At 33.1% G+C, this 21,912-nt stretch overlaps 1 protein-coding gene across 2 annotated transcripts; it reads left to right on the top strand.

Annotated features, from left to right (window-relative positions):
- Positions 1-769: 769 nt before the first annotated feature.
- On the top strand, positions 770-20,870 carry LOC133189153 (uncharacterized). 2 transcript variants are annotated; one of them, XM_061324560.1, is made up of 3 exons: positions 770-1,174; positions 11,089-11,128; positions 17,430-20,870. In XM_061324560.1, exon 3 carries the CDS (start codon positions 17,517-17,519, stop codon positions 19,197-19,199), a length of 1,683 nt encoding a protein of 560 aa, XP_061180544.1. In that variant the 5' UTR covers positions 770-1,174; positions 11,089-11,128; positions 17,430-17,516; the 3' UTR covers positions 19,200-20,870. The 2 variants fall into 2 exon arrangements, with proteins under 2 accessions (XP_061180544.1, XP_061180545.1); XM_061324561.1 differs by lacking the exons at positions 770-1,174; positions 11,089-11,128 and adding an exon at positions 11,889-12,340.
- The last annotated feature ends 1,042 nt before the right edge of the window (positions 20,871-21,912 follow it).

Below are 21,912 nucleotides of genomic sequence, written 5' to 3'. Positions count from 1 at the left end.
AAAAGACACGCAAACATTTCAGTGCAGAGATTAATTTTAATATAGATGCCGATGATCTGAAGAGCGCAATTGGTATTGGTCTTGAAGATAGGTAGTTCTTCTATATTACAAACATGTCTAGTTATTTTCTAAAATACCAAATAAGGAATTTTCTTCGGAACCAGAAATTCCTGTCTCTCTCCCTCTCTCCAATCGGAGATTTATAGTTCTGTTCTTCTACCTTTAAGTTATGTCTTCTTTAGATGAAATGTTTGCTGCAGGGAAGGGGAACATCTTGATTTTATGTTTCTTTGTCATTCCATAAATTAAAACATTTTCTCAAAATAAAACGAAAATATTGAATAATCTTTTTTCTTTCATCTTAGGATCCCAAAGCGAAAAAGTGTCCTTTCAAAAAAGACCTATGTGTCCAGAAACCCTTGCTAAACAAATGACAATTAATTTGTATTCACATATTTGTATTACAGATATCCTACATCTAAAAAGAGAAAAAGATGAAAAATATTAAGCATTCAAAACCTCAACTTTAGGAAATTGGCCCAAGTTCTTAAGGCTCACAACAAACTATAAAACGTACTTTAAAAATACAATCACGGTCCCTAGACCACCAAACATAGCAAGTGCATTAACGCAGGGTCCTTTTAAATCCCCACCGTATTTCTTACGCCTTTTGTGGAGTTAAAAGTAGACGAGATGCGCTTTGGTACGTTAAAATTCCTCAGTAACCCCCGGTTTTGTTCAATAAAATAGACCTCGCCATGGTTTACGACATTTCAAAGGCACGACTAAGCCGCCATCTTGGATTAGTGTAAATAGAATTTTGTGTGTGTGTCGTCTGCCTGCATTGTGCGCGCGGTAGTTCATTAAAACCCTTCAAGCGACGGCAGACGTTCTGTATAATATTGGACCTGTTTACTTATCTGATACATTCTTTTTACACCAAATCAGGGTCTTCACAGTTGAGAAATTTTGTTAACTTTTAGGTAAAAACATTCAAATTTTGTGAACGTATGCGGAGTTTTAATAATCATTTTCATAGAAGAGAGGACCTACTCTTTCCTGGATTTTTGATTGTGTGAAAAAAATGAACGATTGACAGCAAGTTGTTACCCCAATAAATGGATTTATACCACCCAGTTTCTAGCAGGATTTGAGTTTTACCTGTAAAACATAGGTAAGTTAGAGAATCACTTTATGGGGGACGATGATTTGTAACTTAAAATTCATTGAAATGCTTGGCTGAGAACATCCTTTCATCTAAAATCGTGGTCCCAAAAAGATTATTTGGATCTTGTTTTGATTTATTCACATGAAAGGATAGTCTGGAGTTTAATAAAGAAAAAAAATAGACTAAGTACATTTTTATATACCGACATATAATTACAAAAACTCGAAATTCGAAACATTTTTTTAATTGAATTTATAGACATTAAAAGAAAAACTGTGTACCTAAAAGAAATGAAAAGAAATCTCCATTTCTGTTCAAACACTGTCAAGGGCTGTTCATCATTTAAAGTGGCGTGCATCTCAAAATCAAACAAAATTAAATCTATTAAAAATCAGCTGAAAATTCCTTCGCTAGGAAATCTGAACTAATTTTTTTTCAGTTGTCTCACAAGATAGGGTTTATAAACGTCACATAATCAGCTTTTATTTTGGGTTACACAATTTGTACACAGTTTGAGTTTATTTCATATTCAAGAACTGTTCGTGTCAAAAAAAATTTGAAAACATTTATTTTTCTTGAGTTATTAATTAAAGGACAAATTAATTAAGCATAGCATGTGCTTATTATTGAAAAAAATGGTTTAAATTTGATTTCAGTTAATCAGTAGAACTGAATCTTATTTTCTCTTTCATAATCCGCACAAATTAAGGATTATTGAATTAAATTAATTAAGAATAATAAAGAGTATTTACCTAGCTTTGTTAAATTTTCACATTCTAAACGATGTCAAATTAATTAAATTTTACCTATTTTACCAGCTTAGGATAAATGTCGACAATATGTCTGTTTTAAAGAATTTTCCCAGATTCTTTTTTTTACTTATTAAAAATAGATCCACAAACTAAGTTCTGTCAACTTTAAATATCGAAAATTGCAAGTTGCTCTTAAAATAGACCAATGTGCTTCCAGTTTTTATTTTAAATACATCTTCTCCCTTAAAATAACAGTTTATATTACATGTACCAGGTCCACAATGTAATTTTAGGAAATTTTGTTTTACAAAACAAAACTAGGACATCCTCAATTCTTTTTATTGTATTGATACGTTTCAGATTTCTGAATTTTTCACAAAACTTGGGGAAAAAATTAAAAACCTATGAGTATCTATTTAAATATCCCAAAGGAGAGATAATCATATGTGATATTGAATTTATCAACCTTTTTTTCCCTGTCATTATTCATAACTACCCTCTCTCATCATACAAAATATTTAGAGCATTCCTGTAAAATGGAGTGGATCAGACTTAATATAAACAGGTCTATTCCATGAATGTTCTTCGTGTATTTAATAAAACATATAATAATCACATGGGAATGTCGATTTCATTTTTACCACCCCCCTTTCTCTTTCTCCATAGCTTTTATCTCTAATTTATTGATCGCATTATGTGTTATGAAAAGCATTGTTGAAATGTTTTTATTGAAATAAGCACTCTGAGTGTTTTAATCTCTTCACTATTAAATGCCCGTACCTGTGTTGTAAGCTTTTTCGTGTTGTTTTAAAGTGTTTCAAAAGGATTACAGACCGAAATGTCATGGGAAAGTGTACACCCTACAGAGAGAGAGAGAGAGAGAGAGAGAGAGAGAGAGAGAGAGAGATCCATATTTTACCGTGTGTCTCTGCAGCTGATACCAGTGTACGCATATTTCTTATTTTTGCGGGATGGAAGGAGGTCAAAATAGAGTTAATGGCAAAATACATGCACATTTTAAAAATATTTTTTAATTGATTTCACTTCGTTATTATCTTTTTTTTCATTTATTTTTGCATACATTCATTTTTGTAAAAATAAATGTACATGTATTATATAATATATATGGGTTGACAATTCTTTTATTAAAACGTTCCTGTTACGTAACAAACATTGCAATAGCTTTAAAATATTCGAAGAATTCGACATTTGACAAATGAATTATTTGTCAAGGAAGCAAAAAGCTTTCTGTTTACTGCTCGATTTTATTTTTAAATTAGAAAAAAAAATACCATATGAGAATATCTCTCACCTGAATTCCAATTTCATTCTATTTTATTCTTCTTTCATCTATTTGATATTTTCGTTAGTAAAAAAAGATTATCTTAATTAAAAACTTCACAGAAGCAGACACTTTTTCTATCGATTAATCTTGATCGTTTACTTAAGGTGTTACAAGAGAAAACCCGAGATAAGGAACGGTGTAATGATAATTGTCCGTAATCGCGTCACCTCGGTAATTACGCGTCTTAAATCTGTCTCTATTGGTCATTAAACTCCGATTATATTTCTTGAAAGATAACCTCATGCCCTTCTATTTATTAATGAAAATTACATTCCGACTGAGCTACCGAACAGGTACCCTGGAATTTTCTTATTTGATAGGACTTTTAATTTGTGGAAAATGCCAATCACTGAAATGCACTGGGTAATCACTGAAAATGATAAAAATAAGTTCGGGCACCTTTTTGAATGAAGTAATATTTATACACGTTGTTTAAACAGATGTGATGCAATTTGATTCAAGTAAAAGTAACATGTAAAATTAAAATCTGAGATATTTGTGTATTTAAACCTCAGATGGTACCCGGGGACAGAAACTTTGCAATGGTTACAGTATATAAGAGGCAAAGTAGTAAATGGCTGTCCATCAAACTGCACTTCAAGACAAAGAACCAAAGACACTAGTTTATTGAGATACAGTATAATTGTCATTTCTGAATTCTCAACAAAATCATAAACATACAAGTACCTAAAAATTTCACTCACCTCACAAAGAAATTACATGTAAAGGAATAAACACACACAAACACAGAGAAAGAGAGAAAGAAAAAATCTTTTAGTTTATAGAAAGAAGATACCGATGTAACACGGAGTTCTCGTTTCCCGTCTGAAGTTTGTACATCCGTTATCACTTTATATTCTTCTTTCAAATCATGAAATGTCAGTGTTGTCGTGACTTTTTTTCACCTTTCCAAATAACAGGAAATTTTTGCCACGAACACTTGTTACTTCAACATTTTTGTGTTAAATCTGGAGCGCTTTCAAAGACTTCTTTTTCCCGGACAGTAAAATTGGAGACCATTTTTAGATAAATGGAATAATTTCTATCAGCATGTATTTTGTTTTGCTCCAATTAAGCTATGTTACCAAAAAAAAAAAAAAGTTTTAGACCTTAGATGGCTGTTGTTTAATTTAACTTCTCTTCGAAGTCGAATTAAAAAAAATATTCATTCTCACTTCAACTGACAATCGTAGAAAATAAAACATATTTATGGAACTAGTTATGCGTGATGGCATTTTAAGTGATTTTCTGATTTAATTAATACCACAGTACTGATCAAGACAAAGTGAAAAACCAACAAACACTAAATTAACATAAAAGGCAACCATTATTTTACCTTTAGGAAACTTACTCATAAATTCGATTCGTCAATCTTATTTTGGATTAACGTTGTCTTATACATGTTAAAGACATTTTTGTGGTGACAGAGTAAAGAATTTATTCACCTTTTTAACCCCCAGTATTTCATAATAAAAATCCCTTACAGGACAACGCGAACCTAAGGTCATCGTCTTAAAGACAAAAATCGTCACAGTTTTCACCGGTAAACAGGACTCTGCTTTATGACCAGTGTAAAATGTTCATAAAAGCCGTATGAATATTTATAAGGACTTTACAATTGCCGTTAAAGATTCGTATCAAGGTTTACGACATTCTGTAATTACCGTTTACGGCACATCCGCGTCCATTTTGTTTTCTAAAACAAAGTTATCTTTTGGATGACGAGAGACGAGGTATCTTGTTACTAATCGCTATGTTATCTTAATGAATATTTTATGCAGGATTCGTTTGTTGTTGTGCTTAAAAATTGAATTTTGATCTTGATTTCAAAATAATATGCATACATCAAAAGCCAAAATATACGTTTGAATTGATAATACATAAATAATGAGAAACACTCAAAAACATCGTGTTAATTTTCAATTTTTGTTTGTACATGTAGGTAAAATATCTTATCAGTTTGATTTCTGATCTCTCAATGTACTTCCAAATTTCCGAAGCGACAATTCGTTCTATATGCGCCCATGCACAGAATTAATTAGTCCCCACACCTTACGTAATGATGTTTACACACAAGTAAATATTCCTAAAAACATGTAAGGCTGTGATGTTTAAATAAACTTGCAGCAATACAGGAGTTCTATTCATTACCTCATTTGAAGCGAGATGAGAACTTTATTACCAGCAATGGTTTATATTCTCTGATAGTTTGAGAAGTTAGATTTTTTTATTTGTCGCCAAAATGTGTAGCTAAAGGACGTCTTTTTCATTTTGTGTGTGTGTTGTATAATTTCCTAGCCGCACAGCTTTAAATACAGTTGGTATAATTAGATAATTAAAAACTGGAAATGGAAGCAATTATTACTATATGGTTTAAAATTCCCTTCACTTCCTGCAGAATGTACTGATATGATTGCTAAGAACCAAAAAAAAAAAAAAAATACTTCAGAGTAAGCAATCAGTCTTAGATAATGATTTCTTTTACATTCAGTGAGGAATGGAAAAACACTTCGATTATCGTATTCCGTAGGTCAAAGTGCAATGAGTCACATTCAAGGTCAAAGTACAATGGGTCACATGGAAGGTCAAAGGGTAATGGATCACAAGGTCAACATGGTGACTTATCATTGACACGATATTCTTAAATGTGTTAACACGGAAATCCCCTGATCCTCAAACCTTGGTAGAAACCAGCACAGATAGCGTACTAAACTCTGTTTCCTCGCACGCTAGGAATGCACTCAGGGGTTCTGTCGATATTTTATAAAACAGGTGATTTTTGTTATTAATTTTATTGACTTTGAGTGTTAGACGATCAATAAAACCACTTGTCATTTTATTAAGCAACGCTTTTACCACGGGGAAACACTTTCTGGGTTTTATCAATCTTTTTAACATTATCAGTCTTGAATTTTTTACCTGCAATTTTAGTAAAATAATTTTTAAAAAAAATATTGCAATTGATTTTTTCGTGTATCACACATTCATTCCGTAATATTTCTACATATACAAAAGACTTCTTTCCGAAATGGCTGACCGTCACCATCTGTAATAATATATTCAAATTAGCACTGATCCCCTATAAATAATTACCAAAGAGAATTTTGGCCCAATACCATTTGTACACTACTATGCAAAATATTCTATTACCGTCTGTATTACAGGTAGGGAGACTTTCGGACACCTCCTACACATGCATATAGTTTAAAGTTTGCTTTTAGTGTTCTAGTATTCCTGTCACAAACATGCACTAGCGGGGTATATATTTTGTATAAAATTCTTAATTTTTTTTCTAAGCTTGATTAAAAAGGCCTGCAAGAGAGAATGCAATTATTTTCAAATTACCGAGGCTTATCTCCCCTTTATCCATGTCCTCTCATCCGGCTGCGTTTCTTCAAAGACAACCCGCTGTCAAGCATATTCGTGTCGTGATGACTTCACTCAAGTCTTTCGTTGTAGTAGCAGATCAATACATTTTTCTTAATATGACACTCTGTTGAACCTTAGTGTTAATTAAATAAGGGAATTTTATGTTTCGCACCGCTGGAATATATCCGGATTATAGTAATTATAAAAATGTCCATACCTGACCAGCGAAAGGGGTCATCTTAGTGCATTGTATTCTGTAGACATTAATGGCCGTCGCTTGCATTAACTTTATATGAAAAAAAATCCTTTTGTAAACATTTAAATACATATAGAGTACCTAAAATGGCTGTTTACAGTTTCAATATTTTTTTTTATAAAATTCAAATACATAGGGAAGTGAGTTCTCTCTTTCTCTCTCTCTCATTTTTAAGCACTCTACCAGTCCTTTTATTCCAGTATTACGTTTCATTCCGGAGATGTAGTTGATCATGATGGACATTAATAGTGAACGGTGTCTTCTCGCGGCACGGCGAGGTTTTGAGGTTACATGTAACGCTATCCCTATGGTGAACTCCGTGTCGATATATTGCGGATAATTACATGTAATAAGAGACAGTTCTATTGTGATGTTTGGTTAGAGATTCGTGTCGTATGACTGAAATAAAATCATCTGTACCTCAGGTGAACAAGGAGCTTCCAGGTCTTTAGAATGATTTTATTTAGGACAGATGTATGAGGAAATTAGGTTAGATGGTGTGGTTTTGCGGTACTTTAATTTGAACTTATAATTTCAATACCATACATTTAAAACATTGGATAGAATAATTAAGTTTTTTCACGCTTTTTACCATTTTCATTAAATAGGTATCCAAAATTGTTTCTCGATATTCTAAGCATTTTTCTACGTAGTCCTTGTCCATGCAAGACTATAAAAATCATCCTTAATGACTTTTCACTGATTTGACTTCTGGGCATTTTGAACGTTAAATGCCTAGATCCGCACCTGCCAAGTTATTTCGTCCGTAATCAAACACTTATAAGCTCCCCCCTTTAGGTAAATCTCGTATTATATGACAGATGAATCACTGGCTGTAAACTTTATACCCATCTTTGTTACAATGATTTATGGGAGATGTGGTTTCTCTGGGTATTTGAAATATATCACATTGTGGTCTGGGTAAAGGACGAGGGGGTACGAGGGTCATAATCTGTGTGTGGCTGAATCTTCAGTTAGTTCTGAATAGAGCGATTTTATCAGACACAACTTTTTTTTCAATTATGAGACGAAAATCGACTCTGGTGTGAAAATGATGACTGAAGTTTATACCTAAGACAGAATTCGCACGATTGTTCGGAAATTCTAATTCTTTAATGTATGTATATATGTAATTTAAACATATTTTATTGAGTAATTCAATAAGGATTGGGCAACAGGCAAGGCCTATGCACACCCTCTCCTTGTATAATAGGTCAAGACATAGACATTGAATAATAATACTTGAACATGGTAATAAACTTGCTGTATATATGCATATATTCTCAGCATAAATAGCCCCCTCCCCCCATCCCCCTTTTTTTTATCTGTATGCTTTTGAATCACTCTAACTTTGCACGCAGTCCTGAAATAACTAAATAATCACCTCTCTTAAATAACCATTATGTTTTTTTTCATATTTGAAATGTCAGCATATATATATATATATATATATATATATATATATATATATATATATATATATATATATATATATATATATATATATATATATATATATATATATATATATATATATATTATATTGCTACACACGTGAATAAATTTAACATAAGTTCGGAATCGTAGTTGTCTATATCTGAACCACACTTTAGCTGCAAACCTGTTTCATAAATACAGACCTTAAAAAAATCATAACATCCTAACAAATTCTGCATCTGAACCAATCAAAAGACCTTTATTCCACAGCTGTCTGTGACATATGACATGGCGTTGTTATTACAATTTATTACATATCGATCCCGACCAAGCAGTGACATTAAACATTTACACGGACTTCGACAAGATTAAAGGGGATTTACAGGTAAAATAAGAGCAAACCTTTGTCCAGCTTATGACAAACTAAATCAATTCTAAATAAATACACCTATTGTGGGGCTATTTGCGGCCTTTATGTCATCCTCACTTGACTGTGTTTAGCATGGTAAACATAGTGCTGGACGCTAATTGATTTAGAGACAATTCGATTGAGACTTTTGCCTTCCGGCCCTCCTTTCTTTATAGAAGTGGCCATGTTTTTAATGGCGCTTAATTAAAGGTTACGGGGGATATTGGAGGGATTTGGATATTCAGCAGAAAAAAAAATTACGGTTACCTGTACATTGCTTGGTTGTAATTTGTTAGGAACTCTAAAAATAAGAAGAAAGATTTTTGCTTGAACTATTGTAACTCTTAGCTGTCACATTCGTTTCTTGAAAACACTGTACAGGATTGTATGGACCTGAAAAAGTAATGATTACAATGTAAATTTGGTTATAATATGAGTCAAACTCAGAGGTCTTTAGTATCTATTCACTATATACACTGTAGCTAGGGAAATTCTACTTGTGAAAATGCAGTGTCATGAATGCAAATGGACAGAGAACCGATGAATGCGTATAATTGGAATTTAACGAACCCTGGAACATCTCCGTGCGGATATCGTTAACGTGTCGTCTGCGCATTTGCTATGGCGATCCAAAAGACAAATTATCTTAAAGAATTTACACTTTTCCGGAGTCAGCGAGGTATTCGTCCATTTACACCGAGCTTCTCCGGGGCTCGGGAAGTAATTTTTCTTCCGCAACACACGGACATCAAACATCTGCTTCACAGCTGTTTCGTCCATTAGAAAAATCAGCCACGTGTGGATGTATCTTCTGCTTCTGTGAATGTTCACTCGCGCTGAAACAATGATCTGTCATAATTAATTTTCGATTGGAAATTTATCTGCGATTTGTTATGCTTTTATCGTAATTACGCCTTCATCTAGATGTATAGTGCCCTTTGTGTGTCAGGGGAATAAGTCTTCACATTGATAATGTTCTCTGACAATGTGAATCGTAGGATGCATGTATCACCAACATAGATTGGTTTTACATGGTGAATGTACATGCATTTTGTTTACCCTTGCAGGAAATATCCAAGGTAACATTTTATTTTGATTTTGAAATATTGCTTTTCCCTGACACCCAGTACGTCAAGGAAAAAATGAACCTTTAACTAGAAATTAACAATTTTTTTTCTCTTACCATTCATATAGGTATTGTAGGTGTTACGTATTCATAAAAATTCATAAAGTTCATCATCAGAATCCCCAAACTATGGAAATTAATATTTTTTATTTTATTTACTTTTTTGGGGCTTGTATTGACTTTAATTATCTTTCTCGCATGTGAAATATGAAATTCTGATTTTTTGCACACTGGTTTTCACACAATTATTAATTAACTGTTGTGGACAATTATTAGTTGTTCATTCATTTTTCACACTTTCAGTTTGACATATTTGATGATGCAACCCTCAATATAAAAAAGAGCAAGTTTACTCAGCCATCACAATAATCTTCCAAGCCGTAAAAAATACTTTTTAGTAGAAAATAGAAACAAATAATACATTTTACACGAGTTTACTTGTATGTGACAATGTTGTGATAAATAAGAAAACAAAGGAGTTCCGAGTAGTGTGTTCAAACGCACAATACAACACCGGATTACCTCGGGATTATCCCGCCCTTTTGTGTTGACAAGGGGATTAACTCCGATCAACAGGTAAACAGCGGGTAAATGTTTGTGTAAACAGCGATAAACACGAGGGAAAAGTGATATGACATTTCTGGGACACTTTTAAACTAGTTTTGGACATGATTAGAGTTCAGAGTTCACACACTTATGCGAAGTAAGGAATTTTTTTTTTTTTTTTTTTTTTTTGGTTGTCGTTGTTTTCAAAAACCGTTTAATTTAAATTTTAGTTATGACCTTTACTGATAAAAAAATGTATGTAAAATTATTATTCATTTCCATATAGACTACTATATAATGTATACACAGTAATTAATGTGTATAGTATTGTAAATGCTTTAATTCTTTTCTCCAGCCAGTAAATAAAAAAAAAAAATCATCAGCCATGATTTTTGATTAGTTTATGTGAATATTAATAAGTGGACCCTTGTATCTTTTCGAAGCAGTACTTACATCAATTAATTATGCATAGATATTATGAACCCAGCACGTAATAAATAAGAAGTGCATGTGTAAAAATAAAATATGTCCAGCTTATTTAATTTGAATTTTGATCGTGAGTGGTGATGGTGGTGGTGTTTATTTTGGCACTCCACAAGACACCACTCACACTCCCACCCCCAAAAAATATAATAATAAAATGATGATCAACATTTAATTCTGTTTGTTTTTATTTGCAGGCACAGAAAAAAAACGGATCTTCAGTATAGATGTACAGAGGTAATGCATATATTTTTATAGTTCTACCCAAAAAGATCAATGCTAAAATTAATGGATTCCTGAATAATTTTTGGCATATGGATATTACTATTGATATGAATTGTTCAGGCAGAGTTATTTATTTGTTTATTTATTGTTAAAAATGAATCGAATCGAATAACTCCTAACTCCCCAGGTTTAAATTTTTACATATTTATATTTTTTTTTTTAAAAACTTCATTTTGTAAAAAAAAAGATCAAATAAAATTATATCTGTATATAGTAAAAACGGACGATACAAGATTTTTTAATTTCTCATTTTAAAATTTATGTGTGTTTTTGGTATGTTTGGTGGATGAATATCGCTGATAAATGTAATTGAATAAAGTAAATAAAGGAAAATAGAGGTAACATCATGCCTTCAGTATGGAACATAAAATATTATGCTTCGGAGATGTGAAGCATTAAATTGGAGTTCTACACAAACTCGCTCACCTGATTCTCTGATTAAACTAAAACCGTCAGAGTAAAGGGAAATGGAGAAATGTTTTAGGGTACCTGGTACGAATGTAGATATAAAATGTTAATGGCGCAAAATTTGACAAAAAATTCGATACATTATAAATATAACCACAATCGCACATTATGGCTGTTAAATTACCATTGTCAATGTCTCACGAATGTTTCGTTCGGTATGTGTTATCTCCAGATCAGTAAAGCGTATCATTGACCCCGCGCGCTTTCAAGAATCAAACTAGCAATACAGGTAAAAATCGTCCGATTCAACGGAATTTTAATAGCATATGTAAAGGTGAAAGAAGACCTCATTAATTCAGCGTTATCACACGTGTATTAGCAAAATCTTGACATAGCGATAGAAAAACGGTCCCCTCTCTTTTTCCCTTCAGGCTCGTGTTAGACAGCAATTTTAAGAGATATTTTCATTACCCATCATATGTGCTATGTGAATTATGGGAGAAAGGAAAATTATGCCTTCGCTTTGGAATTGACTTTTATCGGGAACAGAGATTTTGTTGTTGTAATTGGAGCTTTTGTTTGGCCGTGTTTCTTCAATTGCTCGTCAAACTTAAGCCAGCGGTTCTGGCTATTAAGTATTCCAGAATCTGTACATATGTTGGACACAGACTCTCTCTAGAGTAAATGGATTGTTGATTTAAACATTATAATCTGTTAGGGTGTGGACTTTCTCTTATTGAGAAGAAATGTGAACAGGTTTGTGATTTCATGTTTTTGGTAATTCAGATATTTTTCATTCAGTAATGATCATAATAACTCATATTTGGTTTACAATGGGTTTGTATTCATCGGCGAAACTTACAAAAATATGCAGATTGTTTGGTTCTTCAAAACTTTTATTTGAAGCGTATAGTATATGATTTTCAAGTTAGAGGCGATGCTTTAATAGACTTTGAATGTTGACATTTGATCGTATTCAATCGTTTATTGATGCCATATGTCAAAATGCAGTGGACACTTTTACTAATAATTTTTTAATCATACTAAAGCTTATTTTGTCTAAAAAACATAAATTTAGTTGCTTTGAATTCAGCATACGATTGCTAGAAATGAACCAAAAAAAATGCAACAAAAACATAATGATTCCTAATTTTCCTTTAGTGTGTATACCATATATTTTAATAAAATCAAGACAAATTAATAAATTCAAGGGTAAAGTTATGAAAACATCAACTCCCAATAAGAAAAATTAAAAGCTGAATCTATTATCCCAGTCTGGGGACGACGTTCTAGGATCGGACTGATTAATTATGTATGTATATACAGCGGTTTTTGTAAATCTTTGTCTTGGATTGAATAATAATGCCTTTTATGTGGCCTGTGTTCAGAGATTCGCTAGATAATTTGTCGTTTATATGCGGGAAGAGATGTAAGGATGAATAAAGCGGATCTCACCATGCTTATCGAGAAACTTGTGGTCCTCTGTCATTGGTTGTATAGGTACATGTAAATAATGGCCGGTGTTTCATCAAGAATTAGGCAACCATTCCGTGTGATCTATCGTGTTAGATTCTTGTTGCTTCTTGCCCTCCATCATCTAATTCAATCGATACATTTTTTTCGAAGTTTGCTCATACTTATGAGGACCATTTTGATTTTGATTTTTTATTTTATTTATTTTTTTTTTTTTTTGGTCCATTTTTTTCTTGTTTATGTAAAATAATTTGCGACCAAGCTTCAGTCGTATTATATATACATGAACTATTTATTTCCACGATTCATCTTCAATATCATTTCATTAAGAGTAAAAACTTGTCGAAAACTAACATAAATAAGTACTTTTTTTTCAAAATAACAAAAATGTATTAAATTTCCTTTCAAAATTGTCTGCCCTATAAAAGATTTACTCTGATTTTTTCTCTCACTGCTTACATGCAGAATACCTGTCATAGACGGAGAACTGAAGAATGAAATGTTTTTGACGGCAATATGCTAATTATTGTATTTAATATTAATAACTATTGATATCGAACTGTATATAACGCAAGACTGGAACGGATGAAACAGAGAAAATATGATGACATCTGCATGATGCAGGCATGAGTAGAAGCCATTCATTTACTTACATATTTGTACAAACCACACATAACACCCCTTTCTAATGTAGTTTTCTTATCTATATGTATATAGAGAGGAGCTGAGGGCAACATAATGTTGTGTATTCAGCAAACGTGCTAGTACAAACAACCCCCACATACAGGTAAATAAAACCAAGTATACCCCACGACATTAGTGTCCACCACAGGCCGTGTCTTATCAGGTAGATAAAGGGAGAGAGAATCGTTCCTCTTCAAACCAAAAACAATTGTCATTAGAGGTCATTAAATGCTAAACTTGTTTTTCAAACTTCACGAAAATTTTGTTCTTTACGCATTGAATTCTCTCTATCTCTCTCTCCAAAATAGTAACAAGATCTTACAAAATACTACTTTACAACTATAGTTTTTTTTTCTGCTAAGAGGAACGTGTGTGTGTGTGTGGGGGGGGGGGGGGTAAATTAAGAATATGACATACAGCAATAGAATATCAGTGTTTGTTTTTGAGGACAATATATAACGCTCCTACGAGTTGTCTTAACTTGGGATAAGATTGGGGGAAATAACATATTTAATGGAAATAATAAACCAATTCAAATCTATTCATGTGATATTTCTTCATATAATGTCGTATTTGCCCAGTTAAAATGATATATGGATTTCTTATTAGGCAGAATAAGACATGTCAGACAGTATTCAAATAATGAAAATATCGCTTCCTTAGATCCGCCACTATCATTGATACACAAACTGTAGTTAATTACAGTGACCCCTCAGAACAAACCTCTTGTCCGACAGTATGCTCATTTCTGCTATAAACGTCAACGGCTCTTGTATAAGAGGAAGGCATTTCTTGTTCCTCTGACCTAACACATAAAAAAATCCATGTTGTCATGGCAACGGATCATGTCTGCATTTCCCCCCAGAAATCCCTGTATTAGATCCCGATTTCTGTCTTTTTCTCTTGGTGACAATTGAAGGATTTGCTGTAGGTTCGTCTAACATTGTGTTACGGGAGTAGGGAATGTTCTTATCCCTGGATTGTGGTAAAGCATATATTTTACGATAATATTAATTGCTAATATTCGTGCATCACAATTACTTTCAAACGAGAAGAACAGAAAAATGACTTCTTTAAAATGTCCATTATGTTGGGTTTTAAGGCTTTTTTTGAGCAGAGAATGGTAGATAATAAATTATGAAATATTTTATCATGTGGAATACAAAACAGTAATTTTACACAATGATTAGTTAATAAGATTGATAAGATTTGTTTTTTATGCATGTTGAATACAAAACTGTAATTATTTGCATATCTATATATATGGTCTGTTTTTATACGAAAGTATTCAGAAAATTTTGTCATAGTTTCATTATGAGGAAGTGCAATTATACTGGTGTAAGATTATTTCTAGCCATATTATAAAACGATCCAAATATTCAAGAATTCGAAACTTTTATTAAAAATATAATGATTTATTCATGTGAACCCGATAATACGTTGCTGTGAAACAACTTTACAAATTTGACGCATTATTTTAAGTGCTTCAAAATAACCGCTTAAGTAAAGTAAACCTGTCAAAAATGTCAGTTATTTTTTTTAAATGATCCTTTTAATGCTTTACACGGCCCAGTGATAATGGGGAAAATGCTACAGTTCTATACATTGTTAGAGGCGATCATTGCATGCAGATAAAATCTGACATTGTGTTAACTAACCGTGCAGTGTTGTAGCAACAAGATCTCTGCGTGCATCATGCGGGAAAAGGACAACCAAAAAAGAAAGATGTTAATGAATCTATGGTTCCCATAATATACTTGTATATCTAAACAAGATTTCAAAAGCGTTGACAAGAATACAAAAATAATAATGTTTTCATATTTCACGAAGTTTATTCTCTAGAAATCTTATTCCCCTCTTTTTCCCGGATATTAATTATAGTTTACATATAATTAATACAATAATGTTGTTTTATGGTTACTCGATCATTAAGAACATTCCATTTTTCACCAAAGGACATCAAATTTTAATTTCTACTCTCTGAATATATTATTACATTACTTTTTAGGGTTACTTTGACACTTTCAGGTATTTTGATAATGTTTAGTGATAATGTTTAATGATAATGTTAATTGTACAAAGTTTCATGTGCTCTGAAGCCACCGGGCTGTTTTAATTAATTTTGTATTTTTGCGAAAAAAACACTTTATCAAGTTAATTATAAGAATAAGATTTTATTTTTATTAATTTACACAAATAGTTAAAATTAAATCTGGTTCTTTAATTCTAATACTATTAAGGGAAATATCCTCCTCATGCTATAGTTGAAAAAAAATACGCAATGAAATAACATTCATATTTCTTATTATGCTGTCAGATGCTTTGTGTAGTTTTTTTTATGGTGACAGACAGACCTTGTAAACATAAATAACATACTGATAGATGGATAGTCTGACCTAGAACAATTGACCATCAACTGTCCCCTTCAGCCATGCATATCACGAATGGACTCGGTCCATTAAATAATCATTCACACATGAACAAATAAGTTTTTTTATATGTCTGTAAAAGTATGTTTCCATTTGTTTTGGGGGACAGAGTGTTAGGGACATTGGACAGTGTGCACCAAAATATCGGGACATTTTAAGGTGATTTTTTTAGTATATAACTTTTTTCTTCAACTTGATTTCCCTGCAAAGGAACTACATGTGTATTTGTTTAAAGTTAGTACATTTTCAATTATTTATTATTGATGGGATTATTATTTTATAATTTGGTGAATCCTAACTAAAGAGGGAGAGGCATCAGAATTTGATTTGGGTTTAATTGTCTTTTTACCTGAAAGGCATATTTATTTGTATTATTAATTTATTATTATTAGGAGGTGGTTGTCTTGTCTTCCATGTATTATTGACTACTGGAAAACACAAGACCTATAAGTGTTCCTGTGTTTGTAAATTGAAAATATAATTGTAATGATGAAATGACACTCAATTTAAGATCATATAATATTGTTCTCATGTGATTAATCGAGTAAGAAGTACAGATAAGGGAGAATTGTGTAAAATCAAATAAAGTTTCAAACAAGTGAATTGCACATTAAAGATTTTTCAAAGATCTGTAAGAATACCGGGGTATTATCTACCCACGATGAAGTGGATTTAGTTACACGTAACTTCCTTTTTATTCCCAAATTTAATCGTCTACAATAATAATAGATATTATTTCTATCATTGTATAAATTCCTACCCTCTAATTCATGTATTATGAAATGCATTGAACACTTGTCAATTCGATTGACACAAAACCTTTAATCAACATTCAGATGTCTTGATACTGTATAAATCCCAAATTAAAATAAACCCTGTGTATAACATTATAATAAAAAAGGGGCGATAAATATCAATAAAAGGGGGAGATAACTATCAATTACTTCACGTCACTGCCACATGAATCCCCTTTCACCTATTGTATTGGTATATAATTCCGGATTAGTCTGAATATTCTTACTTTCACTGCTAGTGTTTATGTGGGAAAAAAACTCATAATCGGATTACAGCTACTGTAGGCATCTATCCGAATAACTGTTTTAGTCTTTCAACAATTAAGCCGTCATTTAACAAGGGATTGTCATAGATTAGTGTAAAACTTTCAAAGATAGAATTAAAATCCATATACCTTTAATCCTATCTAGAAAAGTATTTTTATCGGATACAGTCATTTTAAAAATATTTCTGTTTTATTACAGAAAACTAATCAACAAAGAAGACCACTAGGCAAAAAGTCTACATGACGAGTAAAGAGTAAAAAAAAAACTACTTCTTCCGGTAGAAAGATGGAGATGTTATGCGAGATTCTTGTTTTGTGTGCAGTGTTTGTCATGATGACCTCCGCGGAACAATGCGTCATCAAAGGTCAAGTGAACACGAGGCTGCCGTGGTACGGATACATGTTACAGAAGACATTTCAGGGAAAAGACGCTAAGGTGGAGTATCAGATAACGTATCCAGAAAAGGAATGCTGTGCTAACCTGTTGATTTATTATGATGATCAGATATCCCAGTTAACCGATTCCATGTCCTGTCAGGAACGTGTGGATGTACTTCCAACACATAATTATCAGGTCATCCCATTGTCCACTCGGAATGCTACTAAAGGCTGCATTCTCTACCCCGACAGTGAGGGGACGAATTTGTATGTTTGCACGGGTGACCGGACTTTCAAATCCGACGGACCTCGGACGTGGTATTTCGCTATTAGTAGATGTGGTGCCTCATCAAGTCAAGGGATGCTGAATATGAATTATTATTTCAATGTGACCGGATATTATGGAAAATGTGAAGCAGATCCCCTATCTAAAACAATATACCCGGAAATCATTAAAAGTGATCCGGATGTTGTGGTCGTTGTTATTCTGGGAGTGTTGTGTGGGATTTCTACCATCGCCGCCATTGTTTTTGGAGTCTTGTTCTTTTTCGGTAGAATCAGACGAAAGAACAAGAAAAAGAAAGGTGGGTCTGTGACTTCATCTCAAGCAACGATGACGCAAGATATTTTTTACGTTAACCCCTCGTTATCCGACAGAGAACATTCGGACTCTCAGTATAGCCATAGTCAATCTAGCGGATCAGAGAATTATTATGAGGTAATTCCGGACAGACGTAGCTACGAGAGCATAAATACTCAGCTTGTCATGCACGGGCATAACGTTCGAGGAGTTTCGATGAACCCTAATCATCTCCGAGAACATAGAACGCCCAACATTCCACCGTATATCCTCGAGAATTACCCACCTCCCCCATATCAACCACCAACAGGACAACAAAATGGTGGTTTGCATCATCGATCCCACGCAGCTGGACACCATGGCAATAACAACGGAAGTCAGCCACTTTCACAGCAGACTTCTAATGGAAACATTCCGAATGGGCGTCCAATGCAGATGCATCCTTCCGGGCATCCTCCGCCTTCGTCGAACATTATCCATCAGCAACATCATTCCATGTCTGGACTGCAAACCGGAGAAAACTCGGAACCCTCGACAAACAGTCATCCCGTACACATCAGTGGGAACCGTTCCGGAAGTGCTCCTGTTCACTTTGATAATGTTGGTGCGATTGCTCGACCCACTCCAATTTATCCTAGTCCTAATGGGATTCTCTTCGGAACGCATCCATCTCGATCATCTCAACCCACCTCCCCATCTTCTCATGGAGTACCAAACGGAAATATTCCGAATGGACATCTTAATAATAATAACATTATTCACACAAGTCAAGCTTTCAAAAGACAGCTATCTGCTGGCCCTAAACTAAACAGTGTTCCGAACGGCCAACCTTTACAGCTTCAAACATACCAGGGTCACGATAAGACTTTGGGTGAAACACAGACTCCGAACGGAAGGACTCAACTTCCGAACGGTAATATTCCAAACGGTCGCACGAATGTTCCGAATGGAAATGTTGCCAAACTTTTGCACGATGCTTATAGAATTCAGCAGTTTGAGACGACCGCCTGACTAGCCGACGGCAAACAGACGTGGAATGAGATTTCTGTGTAATGAAAGAGTGCAATTGACAAAGCAAGTCTCACAAAAACGATTTGCCTGATCGAAATAATGCACCACATTTTACTTTCTGTAATTATGTTCTGGTAGAATTTCTGTCAGAAACATGCTAAAAGTCTGGACAAGTGCATTAAAAGTCTTGAAGGAAATTGTGTTGCAGACAAAGCAGACAATACCTAAACTGAAGAACTCAGCTATGATCGATTCCACAGCAGTCATAATTAGGACCGTAAATTTGACTTCAGCAATAAATTGCTTCGAAGTAAAATGCAGTTGAAAACTGTAATAAGCAGAATCTAACAACTGTGTCACATACATCATGTTCATGTAATTTATAGTCAGTTTTTATATACTTGTTGTTATATAGTGCTATCACCATTTCGTTTTATTCCACGTCTATAGAAATGATGTGGAACGTTTACAACACATTTATGAGTGACGTTTTCTATCGAACGAACTCATGTTTTGCGCTGATGTCACCCATTTTCACATGATCATGGCTACTAGCTACTATCAAAAGGCAGTGATCTTGGATGACATTGAAGCAAACTTACTTTTTGGGTGAAAGAATAAGAACTGTTGCCAAATTATGGATGGACAATACGTTTTAATTTTGATCCATTCAATTTACTTGTACAGGGAAATTAGTCAAGCAAACTTTAATCAGTACTAAATATACATAAACTTTAAATAATACATTTATGTACTGTATAACACTGTCTTCCGAACTGCTTTTTCACATTTTTATATCATCCCTGACTGGTCGACTTAAAAAAAGGGTGTGGGAAGGGTAGATGAATGAATTTTCATATATCATCTGTTGGGGTGTTCAGATGTGCGATGTATATGATGACACCAGTATGTGTTATCACGAAATCTTCAAGGTTTTTTTTTTTCTTTTCATTGGATTCTATGTCATGTCTTCCATATTATAAATAATTAACTTTGACTGGAAAAGTTTGGACAAAATTTTGATACTTTCAAAAGGAACGGCAAATAAATGGAAGAATTATACGCAGGAAAGTATTTTTTTATTGTGTGTATCTGTGTGATTGTCAGTGGGGGGAGGCGGGATTTACTAATCAAAAGAAGCTCCATTCATACTTGACTGCAGAAATCTGAAGAATTTCTTTCACATTTACTAAACAGAACTTTACAGAATTATAAAATATTTTCAGTTTGGTCCGTATCTTAACGTTCACATCATTTTAAAAAATAATTTCGTATTCGAATACATATATGTGTAACCTCCCAGGACATTACAATAGTACATGAACAAACTATTTACTGAACCCCTGTTTCCATTTTTCTTATAACTGACAATCTGCAATAAAAATAGACTCATTATTTAAACATCCCTGAATAAAAAAAAAATCAACTGATCAAATCATCAACAGATATAATAACATTGACAACATGTTTTTCAGTAAACCATAAGTTGTTATCGTCTCTTGTTTTTGTAATTCTCCGCCTGGGGGCGTGATAGATACAATGATAAATGTATATCCGCTCTGACGTATTTAATATGTTTGAATGTCTCTTTGTTAGTTTTACAAATGTCTTTGTAATATTATTGATTATTATAACCTAATGATATTCAATAATAAAAATTTACATAAGAAATTGTGTTTTTATTGAAAAATGATCACAGCAAAAAGTTCAACATAATGGCTGAATTGACCAAGAAAATTTTATTGCCGAGACTTCAATAATTAATGTTGTCAACAGCGGTTGGAGCCTTGGGTTCTAGAAAAAGTTCACTTAGATGAGTGTAATTATGAACAGAAATATATCTGCACTTTTTACATCTATGCCCTTTTTGTAGACAATGTATTTTGATTTTCCGACATGCATTGTTAATTGGTAGAGACCGAACGAGATCAAAAGAAGAGGATTTCCAATCTGAAGCTATGGCTGACCACTCCACCTGGGGTTGAAGCTTGCTATTTGGTTCAAGAAAGGATCCGGCGAGTGACACCAATTTTGAAGAAATTTTATTTATAATTAACTCTCAATCACAGCAGAATAAAAAGAACACGAATGATAATGATTCAAATGTAAGTTTAAACTGTAATATTATATATAGGTTACATTGTAATTATAAATTACTATTGTTGTTTCTCGCAAGTTCACAACATATTTCTCAAATGTGCTTTTAAAGCAAAAAATAGTATGGCTTTCCCATTTGTTGAAATACTAATATGGCGGTACCCATTCAACCTCTGTATATCACATCATCTCATTTTAGTACAAGCTGTTTTCTGTATGTAGCATATATAAAGGGCCGCCAACCAGGACACAGTTATTTCACGTTTTTGTGTAACGTTTGACTGGTCCCCGACAATAAATCCACGTTATCTGATTTCTCAATCATTCTGTCGTGTAAATGAACCTCTTTTTGGCAAAGGAAGGACAAACCTATTTAAAAGTATGTTTGAACAGATACATATATATACATGTATATAATTAAAATATATAATCAAAATTATAACTTAATTCATTGAACTGGCAGAAAAAAAAACATTATATACATCGTTTTAATAATTGATATTTTTCAACCAAAAAAATGTGTCTCGTGAAAAGTTGACAAAAAGGCACTGAGAAGCGTGTAAGCACTGTTTTACATTAAGATACTAATTATGTGAAAGCATTCATCCGAAACTGG

This window comes from Saccostrea echinata, unplaced genomic scaffold (genome assembly GCF_033153115.1).
Source record: "Saccostrea echinata isolate AGI-Se365-2 ecotype Australia unplaced genomic scaffold, CSIRO_AGI_Sech_v1 ptg000017l, whole genome shotgun sequence".
Lineage (NCBI taxonomy): Eukaryota > Metazoa > Mollusca > Bivalvia > Ostreida > Ostreidae > Saccostrea > Saccostrea echinata.
The sequence above is the reverse complement of the archived record's forward strand: the minus strand, read 5'-3'. Positions and strand labels throughout refer to the sequence as shown.

Excerpts from the sequence above, each read along its gene's own strand:
- LOC133189153 (XM_061324560.1), top strand. The coding sequence starts at position 17,517 with ATGGAGATGTTATGCGAGATTCTTGTTTTGTGTGCAGTGTTTGTCATG.